Genomic DNA, 15,665 nt, shown 5'->3' with positions numbered 1-15,665 from the left:
GAATTCCTTTGGAAAATTTTCTGAGCCTGAGTATTTTGTTGTATGGTGGACTTTACAACTTGCTTGTTTCTTCTGCAGTGATTGGTTTGTGTAAGCTTTCTCTGTTTTCTGGGGTCAGTATTATATTTTCCTAGAAAATTGCCTATTTCCTGTTTTTCTGGTTTCAGTTTTGGGGAAATTATGTGTTCCTTTGTATTACCCATTTCTTTAAGGTTTTTAATTTATTTGCATAGGGTGGTGTATGTACGTACGTGTGTGTGTGTGTGTGTGTGTGTGTGTGTGTGTACAAAATTTCCTTCAGTTTGAAGCTGCCTCCTTGCCATATCTTTAACTGTGTGTTAGCTAATGGTTTATCCTGTTTCTGAAATAGAGCAGCTTTTACAGCTTGTTTCAGTTCTCCTTTTTTAAAGAAGCGTTTTGTTTTCTAACTCCGTTTCTGCTTTTAGTGGTTTCATTTCATTACTTTCACTTCAGGAAAGAATCTGTTTTCATATTTCCTGAGCTGGATGTTTAATTCATGTATTTGTATCCTTTTGTTTTTCTTAATATAAATGCTCAATTTTCTTGAATGATGGTTTTGCTATATCCCACGGATTGTGTTATGTAGTGTTTTCCATTTCTTTTGTTTTTTAGGAATTCTGTAGTTTTGTACTCTTCTTTCCCCTTTGAGCTAAGATGTAATTTAGTTTTAATTTTGACATTTTCAAGCGCTAATCCTATGATTATAGATAAGTCTTGCTACGCTATAAATGTCGAACATATAAACCAAGTAGTGTAAGTTTGTAGCTCACCCAGGGTTTTTGACCAAGGGGGTCTCCTGGGATGGACACCCTTCCCCTGTCCTTCTTTCCTTCTCACAGCTGTGTCACACACAGCCCATTGACCGCTGACCTCTGGAGGTAACAGATTAGAAGTTACTTCCTTGATCTTCAAGTGAAGGGAGGGGGAGCCTTTATCACTCACGCAAGTCTTGAATTAGTAATAATATAATGTAATAGGAAATTGATTTTTATGAAAACGTGTTTTTAAAAGACAACTCTTGTGCTACTTTCATCTTCAGGGAAGTATTGTGGTAAAAGGAAAATGGCATTTACTTTTTTATTAACATAAAGTGTATTTTTCATTAGTATGAGCAATATTTTAAATATTCTGGTTAGAGAGATGCTTTTGGATATTTATTTTCCTATTACTGAGTGACAATTTGAGATGGTGGGTATGAATGTGTTGTATATAGTATATTTGGTTTAGGATACAAAATATAAAAAGCCAATCAGTCATAAAGTTGAAATGTTAATGGAGACAAATATTACATAACTGTTCTAATGTGCAGTTCATTTCAAGTGGACGTTTATATGAGGTATCATTATTTCCAAGGGTATTGATTAGATAATGCAATCAATATAAGATCTCCTGTTCCCTCTAATTCAGGAGTGCCATCTGAACTTTTTGAAAACAGAATTCTGAAAATGTGTTTTTTGTGAAATTCAGGAAAAGAGGAAGATTCCTGTATTTCCCAATGGATCTGCCCCCAGCTCGGGTGAGACACCTAATGAGGCCGGTCATCATGCCGGGCCTGAGCTGCAAAGGACCGGACGGTGGGTACAAATACTGATTCAGTGTGGGTGTCTTTTGAGGACTAGGGGTTGATTTGATGAAGAAGGCATAAAAAGTCTTTTTCTTTGCAAGTATATGGAAGTTAATCTTGTACAGTGTTTTTTTTTTTTTTTCTATATTTAAAATGCATTATTATATAAGTGTATTTTGTTGAGGAAAATTATTTAAAAATAATTTTACTAGTAGATGCTTGGATTCTTTATATCAGCCTTTAATTTAAAATGAAAATATTATGGCCCATACGATAAGAATATTGAGCAGTTACATAGAATATAGTGTAATTTACATTACCCATTCAGAAGGTTCTTGAAGAAGGTGTGGAGTGCTATTAAAATTCTCTGTATAAAGTTACAGAATTATGGGAACAGAGAGGAATTACAACCAATAGTTTGTGTGTGTGTGCATAGATTTAAAACTCTTAAGTGAACATTGTATCATGAGATAGTGTAAAATGAGACAGCAAAGCTAATGAAACCATGGTAATGATCCCTGGACACCTAGTTAGAAAAACTGTTGAAGGTGTTAATTTGGGGAATAAAAAATAGAAATATTGCTAGGTGCAAACATTGTCTGAAAATATTTTGTAGAATAGAGAAATGTTACGGTATTTCCATACTGTAGAAAAAAGCATGTGGATATTGATACTGTTGTCCACGGGTGGTGGCTGTGAAACTAAGATTTTGAACCTTCCATATTTGTTTAAGACATCAGGATACTTGATAACAGCCACATTATTAGGGGTATTGATGACATATGCCTAAAGGACGCTATCAGAGAAAAAGAACAACTGGCATACTGAACATAAAATTTAGAGAAACTTGAACACACAATTTGTTCATGGTCAAATATTAGTCTCTGCAAGTATCCCCGAACACTAGCAGTTACTGTTACTTCCTCGGACTTCAGGCTGAGATCGGGTTAGTCAGTGAGAAATACCAAGTCAGGCCCCCACTGATTTCACAGTCTGTCACATGAGAGCCTCATATAAACTGTTGATCAGTTGTTGATTTGATGATGTGGTTTCATTTTCGACATGATCATTGACACCTTTTTTTATTGCAAGTTGATTTCCCCCGCTGTCAGATTATTTACACAGTAACTTCTGTCAACTTGTCAGTGTGTATTTAGTATTTAGTTTGCAATATTAACTTTTAAAAAGGTAGAATGGTAAACCTTGAAACATCCAAAACATTTTAAAGCTTAAGATTACTTTTTTGGTGTATTTTCTGCAGAATGTATGTTTTATGAGTCACAAAACCTTTTTGAATTACTGATTTGTTACTATTTACTGAGTACCTACTATGTCCTGGGCAGTGTTCTAGATACTGGTGATAATGGCAGTGAACAAGGAAAAGTCCCTGCCCCTCACTGAGGCTTATATTTTAGTAGAGTGCTTTCAAGTTAGATGTATCCAAAAGTTAAATTAAAAAAAAAAAAAAAAAAAAGACAAAAAAACACCTACATTGAAATGCTGAGGCTCTAATGTGCAAATACACATTTTAAATTTACCAATTTAAACCTTAGTTTTCTCCACATGCACGTGAACTTGAGTACATATCCAGTAAATTAAATACCCTGCATTAATTTTTTAGGCTTTTTACCTGGACCAGAAATATTTATGTGATTGAAGTAGTAATTTTAAAAGTAATTAAAATTATTCAATTCGCTACTGAGTCTAAGCACAGCATACTGGATTCATAGTAAAGGGTATTTGAGGACTTACGGTTTATATTATAATTGCCTTCCTGGTATTTCTGACACTTGCCTTTAAGATTTATAATGTAGATACTAACTGATAGAATTGCTTATGCATATTTTCTTGAATGGACTGTTAGGTTTTATTTATTTTTATTGTATATTTTCTTGTACATTTGTGTGTGAAATTACATTTACTCATATAAAATCATTTGCCTGCAGTCTTCTCAGTATATAGTCCATAAAATACAGATGTTTATGTGTCTTTTAACGTAATGAGATCTGCCTTTCCTCTGTCAGTGGATGAGATTAAATGAGTGTATCTTCTGTAATTTATATCGTGATTTAGCTAGGATATTAATTTCTGTTGACAAAACACTAGGCACCAGCAGTTTTATGTAGCCCATAGATTTAGTTTGAACTAGCTAGAAGCCTCTAGTGTACAGTTTGACGAGTTTCATCTCACCTATTTAGGCTTTTTGGTGGTTTGATACTTGACATCAAAAGGAAAGCACCTTTTTTCTTGAGTGACTTCAAGGATGCATTAAGTCTACAGTGCCTGGCCTCGATTCTTTTCCTATACTGTGCCTGTATGTCTCCTGTAATCACTTTTGGAGGGCTGCTTGGAGAAGCTACAGAAGGCAGAATAGTGAGTACAAAGATTGGTAGTGGCCAGGCTCTTAGCTCTTCAGAGGCAAGTGTCTGTGTGCATTTGTCTCACTATTCCTACTTTTATTTGAAGAGTCTACCCACAGCATGATTAACCTGTCCCAAAGCAGACTTCCCCCAAGGGTAATTGCTATGGAAAACATGGGGAAGCCATTTGAGCAGGAGAAGATGCACAGTTGAGGTAAAAAAAAAAAAAAAAAAAAAAAAAGAAAAAGAAAAAAGAAAGAAAAAAAAAAAAAGAAAGAAAACAAGAAAAAGAAAAAACAAAGTTGATCCTGGCCTGCTGGATGAATGGTTTTATAAACTGAGTAAAAGGCTTGTATTGTCTTTGTTGTGGGGTGTGGGGAAGGGTTGGTGGTGGGAGACAAATTGAACTGGTTCTGGGTGGGTCAAGGGTGGGTGAATTTACCAGTGGGGCTACTTCATATCCTGTAAGGCATCATGGGATTAGTTAGAGCCCTGGGATTAATGTTAACTCATCAGCCCTGGTGGGTAGGCCCAGACTAGATAAGTAGCCTTTGCAAGTTGTAGAAAAATGGTGGATTTCTAGTGTTGTTTATTTTGCTGTTACTAAAATTGTGTAAAAGTAGCCAACGTTTTAATTGGAAAGTGTAACTGAAAACTGCATCCGTATTTTGATATGACTAAAATGAAAGTTTTTATGACTTTTTGTTCTTGGTAATGCTGTATGAGGGGCTGTGGGAGGCATGATAAGAGTATCCAGTGCCTTGTAAAATGTTGAAAAAGACTTTTTGTTTGTTTGTTTAAATTTTAATGGAATTTAAATGAGATGATTTGCAGTTCTTAAGTGTATTTTATTTAATTACATTTACTCTTAGGAGGAAATTCATTTTTTCCAGATAAAAGGTGAAAAAAATAGCCAGAAGCTAATTGATCATTATTCAGTTAAACTATTTCGTGATCTGAACGTGAGACAAATTTGACAACTAAAATTTCCTTTGAACTCAATTTATTTTTGGTTATTTAGATTCTTTTACCCCTCAATCATTTTATCGAGGAAATCTGTTTTTAATAAGTTGCTTTTTATGCGTTGTTGCAAAATATACATGTAACCCTGCTGGTCCCCCTGGAAATGTGTCTTACCTGTTACCATCATGGAAACAATGCCGCTTTGCTTTTGGACTTTCCTGCACTGCCTGCCTTTCTCATCCTGCTGTTTAATATACCCTGTGCCTGTGATGGTGCTGTAGGCATCGGGGGGGACATAGACAAGTGTCAGATGAGCATGTGTCTTCTGTCCTCAAGGATCCTAACAAGACAAGAAGATACGGTAGTGTGTACCTAGGGAATACGTCATGGTGTGCTGTGGCACATGTGAATGAGATCAGGGGGGAGCTGTAGCAGGTGGAAGGACCACAGTGGGAAATCCGGAGTATTACCGAGGAAAGTGATACAGAGATGATGCGTTTGTTTTCAGGTGCTTTGTCGGAACGTCAAGTAGGAGGTACAATTCCAGAGTTTGTACAGTGGAGCAAGTTTGTAAGGAGCAGGAATAAAGGTTGGGAATAGGTGACGGTGACAGGGGAGATCATTCATAGTGAGGGGAGAGGGAAAAGTACGGAGTTACGTTTGTGGACCGGAGGAGGAATGAGACTGCGGAGGAAAATGGCCCAGCAGATGAGACACAGCACCACCAGAACTTGAAAAGAGGAATCAGGATGATGGAAGTTTGCAAAAGCCAAACTAGAGGCTCTGAGAAAGAAGAAAGATTAGCATGGAGCGGTCACTGCTGTGCAGTGGAGAGGTACAGGGAAGACACTGTTAGGGCTTCTGGTGGGTAAGATGAAGGCTTCTGATTGTGGCCAGAGGAAGGCAGTGTGGTAGGGTCTGGTTTCTTAGGGAGAGAGACCGTTCTGCTTGGGAATGAACATAAAAACCATTTACAAATGAGGATAAGACTAGATCTGGGTGAAGGAACTAGTGAATGTGCCAGTAAAGGGCTTGGGAGAGGAGTGGTGGACACAGTGGTGAAAGGAAGGGCTTCCTGCGACAGGTTCTGCCTTTTTAACACCATGTTGGGAAGGGAAACTATTATTCGGTGCCTGTTTGCCCCCAGCTAGCATTTCTTTATTTGCCATCTGCTTGCTTCTCTTCTCGGTTTTTTGCTCTCTCTCGACACCCTGTAGACATTTTTTTCCTTTGCCTTGAGCTCTGCTTCAATTCATTCCTAAATATGCGTATTCTGATTGAACCAAGTATTTTATAGTGGCTTAGCAGTTAATACGGGCCCTTTGTTTTGGCCGATGTATGTGAGTTTGGTACTATTTTATACTAATAGTTGAATAATACTTTTACTGCATACTGTTATTTTGTGATTTTGATTTTGGAAGATGCTGTTATTTCTGCTGATAAGAATCGCTGCCATTTATTGAGTGCATTCTGTGTGTCAGCCGGTAGGCTGGCTAGGTGTTTTCTCAAACACCGCTTCATTAAGTTCCCCCGGCTCTTACCGCTCCTGCTGAAAAATGAGTAGGGTTGGGCTCGAAAAGTTTGAATAATGCCAGTGGCTTAGCATCTGGTTGTAAAGGGTCGTCTGCTCCAATCTGGTTCTGAAGCCCTGCTCTTCTGCTGCTGTGCTGCCTCCCACGTCCAGGCGGGGTGCTTCTCATGAGCTTCTTTTCCTTGCCTTTCCCAACTATGATGGGCTTTCCCCTTTCTTGATAGTGCATTCCAGTTGACCTTGATGTTGTGAGTGATGAACTGTTCTTTTCTTTCTGATCCCTCCCCTGTGTCTAGTGGCATAGCCTGTACCCCTTATCATCTAATTAACTAATGAGTTAAGATGTCCTATTGGTAGAGGCTGACGTACTAGCTTTGATTTACACTTTCTTGAGTCTTTGATTTTCTTATTTTACCTTTTTTTTTTTTACCTAGCTTTAGTAGTCACATACTTCTTCATTGAATGGTTGCTCTGAGTTATTAAAGGAGATATTCCATCTATTTTATGTTAAAAGCATTTTATTTTTGATGTCTGTTGGTTAAGCCTATCATATAAGAGTAATTTCTTTGAAACGTGTGGAAAATTGCTCTTTAGAAATCATTTTGCGACTGATAGGATCAGTTGTTAATTTCTGACTTACCTGTCTGAAGGAGTCTTTTCTTGTAGCACACCATATCGAGTATTTAATGTTTCCTATTTTTTTAATGAATTATTTCAGACATATAAAAATATGCACAATAACAAGTGTATTTGTACTCCCTACAGTCTTAAGAGATAAAATACCTATAGATAGAGTTAGAATCTAGGCTTCTCTTCCGTTTACTCCTCCCTCCTGCCTCCCACAATACTGAGTTCTGTATAAAGGTTGATTGCAAAAGCTCACTTTTAATATGAAAACAAAGCAGTTTTCCCTATGTATTTGAGATGTATTTGTAATTGTCCATATTTAAAATAGAAATTTAAGAATCAAAAGTTGTGTCTGCTTTGTGTGTTTAACTACTTGATTTGTGTTTTTATTTTTCAGATGTCTTATGTGTGTTTCAGTAGGTCAGAGATAATGTTTATGATGTATTACTTCTATTCATTTCTTTTTTCCTTAAACAGAGTGCAATAGAGTCTCTTTTTGGAGCATCATTAACTGGGATTGCCTATTCGTTGTTTGCTGGGCAACCTCTAACAATATTGGGGAGCACAGGTCCAGTTTTAGTGTTTGAAAAAATTTTATTTAAGTTCTGCAGGTACGTAATAGTTATTTACTTATCACATGTGTCTACATATGTGTATAATTATGTTGTTTATTAACTTTAGTTAAGTGCATTATATATTTAGTAGCTGAAAAAGACAGTATATATATTTTCAGTATTTGGGGGCTACTGTGTGGTTGACCCTCCTCCCATCACTGCTATTGTACCAACCCCGTCACCGTGTGTATAAAATCAGTGGATTTGAGTCCTGGTCAACAAATCACTTGTGCAATAAAAATCCTTTGTGCTGGCAAGCATCAACCCAGCAAGAAGGAGTTAATCTAATTGTTGATTAGCTGGTATGTTGGTCTTTTAAAGGAATTTTAAAAAGAGGTGGATCTTGGAGGCTGTAGCTGACTTTGCCAATCAGGTCTATTTAGCAGAATGAATTTTAGTTGCCGGAGTGAGATGTCAGTTTCCATTGGCAGGGTTCACAGTGTGGGAATCAGTTCTGGGTACTGTAGCTGGTAGAGTTGGAATTTGACATGGCCAATACTATTCCTTTTGGGAGATAAATGCCATTGAATATTTTAGCCTGAAACCACTTGATCCTATTAAAATAGCTGATTCATCTGACTCATCTTGTTCTGATTGCGTCTTCACTGAACAAGCTGATTCTGATTCCAATCTGGCATGCCAGCTGCACAGACTAAGACAGAATGCAATGACCTGAAGTGTTCTGGACTCTGTGGTCTTAAAGTAATTTCTTATTTGAAATTGAATTTACAAAATGAAGTCACTTTCTGTGGCGATACTGGTGGCAGAGGAGATGTTAGTGATGGCTGTGGAGGGGACGGGGTGTGGTTACCATGTTAGCGTAGAGCTTCCGGGTCTTTAGAGAGTCCCATGTAGTTCTGTAGACTGCACGTCTGTCTTCTACTCCTCAGAACTGATTTCTAAAGTGTGGTCTTTGTTTTTGAAATACTGATTGCCTAGCGGATTTCCACTGTAAATCTTTTATATAAGTAAGCTGTTATAATTCTGTTATCTTCAGTTGCAGCAGAGACATACCGAGGGCTTTCTTTAGTCATTATTGTTATTCTGTAATTTACTCTTTTTAGGAAGCTTATGTTTTTAGACTCTTGTTATTGCTTGTTGTGAAAATCTTAATTACAGATATACACTGCTGTGTGTGTATGTTGATCATATCACATTTTTTCCCTAAACAGAGATTATCAGCTTTCCTATCTGTCTTTAAGAACCAGTATTGGTCTGTGGACTTCCTTCTTGTGCATTGTTTTGGTTGCAACAGATGCGAGCAGCCTTGTGTGCTATATCACTCGATTTACAGAGGAGGCTTTTGCAGCTCTTATTTGCATCATATTCATCTACGAGGCTTTGGAGAAGCTCTTCCACTTAGGAGAAATATATGCATTTAATATGCACAACAACTTAGATAAACTGACCAGCTACTCGTAAGTGTTTCTGTTTTCCCCAATATTATTAGAATGTATTTTTTGCAGCAATGTCTGAGCCTAAAAGCATTATTTTGCATGTGATGCTCATGGTATATCTAGCTGTAACTTACCCAACTAGCCATGTGGAGGTTGACTTGTTTGTTACAGATGAGACTTGACCAACGCACTCAGTAGGAACATAAATAGTTGAACAAATTCAGTCATTTTTATTTCCAGAAACAACTTTCTCAAATGTGTGTATTTTTGGTCTTCTGTTTGAATTGGATCAGTCAATTTAAATGCAATTCTTTGGCAACTAAGCACTGTATATTTGAATCAAGCAATTTTGTTAGATCTTGTGTTCCATCTAGTATTCTGTAACCAAGTCCTGAATGTAGGACGCAGAGATTTTTATATTCCTCGTAGTTTGCATTTTCATTAACATTTTTGAAGTCTGATCATTTTTATTTGAAGTTATTTTTACGGTGTAATTTCAGTACACTCTGATGCTGTTTGGTGGACCGTTTGCTTTGTGATAAGAAAAGCATGAATTGAACATCTTTTAAGACTCTGGAATAAGATAGGATTTGAAAAGTGATCATAATAGTTACAGAAGGTTGACAGATATATTCAATTAAAAGTCTGACATATCTAGGTAGATGCCTGTATTTGCTGTCTGTAGCATATAGCATTTAGTATAAATGTGATCCTGCATTTGATTGACTTGCAAGGAGAAAGTGGTTACCAAAATACTGGGGTACAACTGTGTAGTGCTGTTGCATAATTCATATCACATTTGACTTAGTTATTCATATCCTAGCCCCTTTTGTGTATGAAGAAACAGCCTCATGGAGGTTAAAACTTGCCTTGGGTCAAACACAGCTAGGAAATGATAGAGCATGGAATGAATCCAACGTCCAGCCTCTTGCCTGTTCTTAAACAGCTGATAATCTAATTGGAAATATTCCTGTGTATTTCTCCTTTTTATTTTTTAAATCCACAGTTAGAGATTTCTTTGCTTGTGTGTGTGTGTGTGTGTGTGTGTGTGTGTGTGTGTGTGTGTGTTTCTAGTTTTTCTTTAGGCAAGTGAGTTCTGGGGAGATAAACTGAACTTTCCGATCTCCTTATGACTTTCCTAGTTCTATCCTGATGAAAAATTGTTTTTCATTTATTTCTTTAAGAATGAAACTTAAGATCCATAAAGGATGAGCATGAGTAGGTAGGGCTTGTCAGAGTACAAAGCGGAAATAGGAGTATCTCTGTATTGAGAGCTTTGTGCTTCGTTTATGTGTGCCTGGGGAGGCAGAGCTGCTCCCGTGGGGGTCAAGTAGGTAAGATTTAGTAGAGTGGCCTTACTAAATATGGTAGTATCTTGTCAGGTCTTAAAAGAAAATAGCACTGCCCCCCCCCCCCCCCCCCAAGGAATACATCTAACAAGTTTCATTAAGATACTCTTTAAAATATCATTGTATTGATATTTGTATTTGTTACATTTTATGTATATAAGGCAAACCTCGTCTGTTCCATTGTTTCTGATGTGTTTCCACTTTGTAGTCTCCATGCGTTGCAACATGGGGAGAAAAGTTAGATTAAAAGCTACCACATTAGGTGATTGATATAATACAATCTAAACATGAAATGTAGGATCCTTAAAATTTTACCCTGTTCTCATTTCTCAGATGTGTATGTGTTGAACCCTCCAACCCTAGCAATGAAACCCTCAAGGTGTGGAAGGAAAAGAATTTAACAGCACATGATATTTCCTGGGAGAATCTCACTGTTTCTGTGAGTACATTATGAGATAAAGGATTTTGCAAATAATAACCTAGTTCTTTAGCTTTTTCTGAGTAGACCTACATTTTCTTCTTGATTAGTAGTTATGGTATGTTTTCAGAACACAGTGTTGTGTTGACCAGATAGGAGTTACCACAGTTTTATGTATCACACAGTAGGCTGCAAAGAATGAACCTGGTAAGGGGGATAAAAACGGACTAAATATGACTTCCAAGGTATAATTATTAAAAAGATGTGAACATACTTCTGGTTTCTCGTTCCACGTAGATTGATAAATTCACGGGAAGTGTTTGCTATGACTGTGGTTGCACATACTGGAGTTGGCAGTTTAGAACAGCCCACATCTTCTTGTCCTGCTTGCTCTGTATCAGTTCATCTGCTCCATGAACAGCTTGTTTAGAAGATCCTGAGTGCTTTCCTCATGCCTCAGTGTCAAACTAAACCTTGTTCAGAGACTTGTAGAGACTTGTAGAGACTAACGTAACTTAAGCGCCTCAGGAGGGAAGAAGGACAAAAAACATGTAATGAGCACCTACTGTGTACTGAATACTATTACGTGTTCTTATATTCTGTTGGGGCATATTGTCCTAGCTGTAGAATATCTGTTTTGGGCACTTCCCAGATTGGCATTTGAGATTAAGTCATAAAGTGATTGTAGCAATATCAAAACCAAGATCCTCTGAGTTTCTGTGGTGCTTTTTATATCATATAAGCAATTTTATATAAGCAATTATAGGCCATTTTTTTCTCACTAAATATAACTCCTAACTATATCATTGGAAGGATATCTGAAATTTTATCTCATTGATAATTTATGTCTCTATGGTGCAGTATAGTAGCCATTGGCCACGTGTATCTATTTAAATTGAAGTTAAATACATTTAATTAAGGTTCAATTCTCAGTTGCACTAGCCACATTTCAAGTACTCGGTCACCTTGTGTGACTGCTGACTGCTACGTTGGCCAGTGGAGACATTGAACCATCATCATAGAAAGTTCTGTTGGACACTGCTGACTTAAAGCATTATATATCAGTAATCAACTTAGATTCATGCTTGACTGCTTTCTATTTAAAAAGTCATTTTTGCTATGAAAGAGGTAGAGTTAACAGAGTTGCTCAAATGAAAGTGATTTGTTTAAAAAAAAAATCTCATTCCATGGTGAATAGGAGGTCTTGATATTATAGACACAGGTCTTTTTGCTGTGTCTTAATATTCAAAAGGCCTGGGTTTTGTTTTTTGATTTTTTGTTTTTTTTTTGTACTTTTAGCTTTTATTTTTGTGAGCCATATTGTAAATTTGAGGCTTTACTCATTTCAGCACATAGAAATTGAGAATAATGGAACCTGAGACTATTTTTCTCTTGGTAAACCTGAGTTGTGTCGTTAAAACAAGTCTCATTAGAATATAAGTAAGAGAAAAATGACGTTAGAGGCATATGTCCTTTTTAATCTCTGGTTGCCTTTGAGTTATTATTTTTCCCCAAAAGGAAAATCTGGTCAAAATATTTCTATTATTGCATTTATATTATGCTGTATCATTAAATTATTGATTTTTTTTTTAATGGAAATACTGTTTGAATGATTGATTTACTGCTCCTAGTCCCATGCTTTAATCCTGAGTCTTGAGTGAAGTCAGAAAAGCCCAACAACTTTTTATTCCTCATTTGAACTTGGCACTTTTGTTTTAAGAAACTTGTTTACAAGTAAAGGAAAGATAGTAAACTTGTGGACCATCAAGAATGCATACAAAGTGTTCAGAAATTACTATTCACTCTGAAGCTTTCACTAAAGAGTATGTGGAGTTGAAAGAAAGGACTGTGTGATGTAACTTGGCAAAATACTGTATTTTCGTTCAGTGATTTAAGATTCGTATATTTTTCAAACTATAGCATCTCTGAACTCAGGGTATGTCTTACGGTTGATGATGTGTTAAAGTTGACTTGGCAGTGTTTTTTCTTCCTAAGTAAAATATAAAATAATGGCATGTCTTCAGTCACTAGCATCTTAGAGTCAATAGAGTTCATTAGTAATTTATTAGGTATCTGAGAATCTTATTCTCTCCTTTTTCTATTTTTTCCTCCTTCCCTCCCCCCCCCCTCCCCCCAGGAATGTAAAACCTTTCATGGTGTGTTTGTAGGGTCAGCCTGTGGTCTTCATGGACCTTATATTCCAGATGTGCTCTTTTGGAGTGTCATCTTATTTTTCACAACATTTTTTCTGTCTTCATTCCTCAAGCAATTTAAGACCAAGCGGTATTTTCCTACCAAGGTAATTGGGATGTGATTTTGGAGTTCTGGTAATATTCATGTTTTTAGTTTTTGTTTCTCTGGTTTATTTCAAAACTGTAATAAGTTGTTTGAGGTTAATACTTGATGTCAAATAGGTGTAAAGCAATTCTAGAGAAAGATGCATATTACATGTCTGAACTAATAGTAGGAAGATCATGGTACCATGAGGGATGGTAGGTTAGTTGTGAAATGTGTCTTTTATCTTTTTGAAAGTATACTAGAAATAAATGTACTTCATTGACACATTATTACTAATTAAAAACCTTATTGACACTTTCTAGTGGCATATTTTAATGTGAAAGATATGAATTATTTAGAAAGGACACACAGTTTTTCTGTGTTTATTTTAACTTGATCCTTTTAACATAGGTGCGATCGACAATCAGTGACTTTGCTGTATTTCTCACAATAGTAATAATGGTTGCAATTGACTACCTTGTAGGAGTTCCATCTCCTAAACTTCATGTTCCTGAAAAATTTGAGGTAAGGATTAAAACATTTGGTTATTTGTTACATGGGAATACCAGATTATTTAAAAAAAATTTTTTTTAATGTCTGTTTATTTTTGAGAGAGAGAGAGGGACAGAGTGTAAGCAGGGGAGAGGCAGAGAAAGAGAAAGAGAGAGAGAGAGAGAGAGAGAGAGAGAGACAGACAGAATCTGAAGCAGGCTCCAGGCTCTGAGCTGTCAGCACAGAGCCCAATGTGGGGCTCGAACCCATGAACCATGAGATCATCACCTGAGCTGAAGTCGGATGCTCAACTGACTCAGCCACCCAGGTGCCTCTTAAAGTGGGACACTTTATAAAAAAATATATATATTTCTCACATACATAAAAAATGACAAGATGAACGATCTCGCGGTCTGTGAGTTCGAGCCCCGCGTCAGGCTCTGGGCTGATGGCTCAGAGCCTGGAGCCTGTTTCGGATTCTGTGTCTCCCTCTCTCTCTGCCCCTCCCCCGTTCATGCTCTGTCTCTCTCTGTCCCAAAAATAAATAAACGTTGAAAAAAAAAAAAATGACAAGATGAGAAGAGACAAATGAATCTACTTAGGAAACAGGCAAGAAGGTATCCAAGTTAGTCCCATGAGGGAAAATGAATGAAAATATTAATGGTAAATAGTTGGGAGTCATTTAAAAACTTTGACCCTGCAGTCATAGCTGGAGTTTGTGATGTGTTTTCCAGGCAGAAGAAACATTCTTCATTTCTTTATAAGGAAGTGACTGAAACTTGAATTTAAAAGTGTAACAAAGAGATTCTAGCTAAATTTCTAGAAGGGTGGTGAATCTGATAACGAAATGGAATTCTGCATGTATCGTTTTCCAGCAAAATCAGGAGAGAATCAAATGTATTCTTCAAGGAGAAAAATGATACTTAGCTGACCAATTAGAAACCCTTTGCTTTCATCGGCCGACTGTAGTTATGTTGTACATAACAGACCACAAGTGTATTACAGCATCCAAGAATCGTTTCCCTATCTAAGTAGGAGTTGGTAACTTTTGAAGTTTCTGGGGTTTTCTTATAGTTGAGTATTTGTGTCACTGGTTATGTTTATATTTATAGCAAATTATATGACTTCTTTTAAAGATAGAAGATTTAAAGGGGATTAGAAATAAGGAATACAGTGAATATAATTTTAGTCTGTTTTTTCTTTCACTGGAGGAAAGAATTATTTTTAAAACGAGTGGCCTCCAAAGTACAAGTGCATGGGTGGAAAATGATCCACTAAAATTATATAGAAGGTCTCCTTATATTTTTATTTAAAAATAAGAGAAAATTAGCTTTATAGTATTTACTATATGAATTTTACTATGGAGCACCATTAGTAACATAACACATAGATGCGTATAGAGCCATTGGATATACTCAATTTTATTCAAATTTTTAAAATTTTGCTGTTGAAAGTATATAATAAAATTTGGATACCTTTGTTTAAAAGCATAGCTATTGAACCACTAAAGATTTTAGGCCTTAATTAAGAGATGAGTATATGGAACTCATTTTATTTTTACCAAGTCTTAGAAATAAATGTAACTGTAAATTAATACTGGTTCGAAATATTGATGTAATTTCCTGCAATCCTGGGCACAGTGCCTTATTTTCATTCCTAAATATATTTTTGTTATCCGTTCAATGATCTAGCTTTCCAGTAGCAAACTGATTTCAAGGGTCATAAGATGCATTGGGGAAATAAATCAAGGAACACTTAAGAATTGTGCATTGTATAGGTAAAATATTTTTATTCAGGTACAGTATTGAATATTAAGCAGTTTAATGTGTATCAGTGTGGGAAAATTAGAATACCTGCATTTGAAAATATTGAATTTCCTCTATGTGTTGACAAATGTTTTCATGAAGAAAAAACAGGCTTAAGGTGAAGTTTAGGTAGTGAAAACACTTTTAGATTTCAATATATCCAATGTCCTCCAAGAAAACTAAAACTCTCTTCAGATCTTTTAAAATTTTTATTATGAAACAGATGTTATGTTTCAGCATCAAAATG

At 36.3% G+C, this 15,665-nt stretch overlaps 1 protein-coding gene across 21 annotated transcripts in view; it reads left to right on the top strand.

Annotated features, from left to right (window-relative positions):
- The window catches only part of SLC4A7 (solute carrier family 4 member 7), a 111,154-nt gene that overhangs the window by 72,467 nt on the left and 23,022 nt on the right, over positions 1–15,665 (top strand). For all 21 annotated transcript variants that reach the window (XM_045037717.1, XM_045037719.1, XM_045037714.1 and 18 more), the window contains 7 exons: positions 1,489–1,595; positions 3,784–3,958; positions 7,544–7,677; positions 8,853–9,098; positions 10,760–10,865; positions 12,982–13,143; positions 13,533–13,646. In XM_045037717.1, coding sequence (XP_044893652.1) covers positions 1,489–1,595; positions 3,784–3,958; positions 7,544–7,677; positions 8,853–9,098; positions 10,760–10,865; positions 12,982–13,143; positions 13,533–13,646 — 1,044 coding nt within the window. The remainder of the gene's footprint in view (positions 1–1,488; positions 1,596–3,783; positions 3,959–7,543; positions 7,678–8,852; positions 9,099–10,759; positions 10,866–12,981; positions 13,144–13,532; positions 13,647–15,665) is intronic.

The sequence above is a fragment of the Felis catus genome, chromosome C2 (assembly GCF_018350175.1).
Source record: "Felis catus isolate Fca126 chromosome C2, F.catus_Fca126_mat1.0, whole genome shotgun sequence".
NCBI classification, from domain to species: Eukaryota; Metazoa; Chordata; class Mammalia; order Carnivora; family Felidae; genus Felis; species Felis catus.
This window is presented reverse-complemented; position numbering and strand designations above follow the sequence as displayed.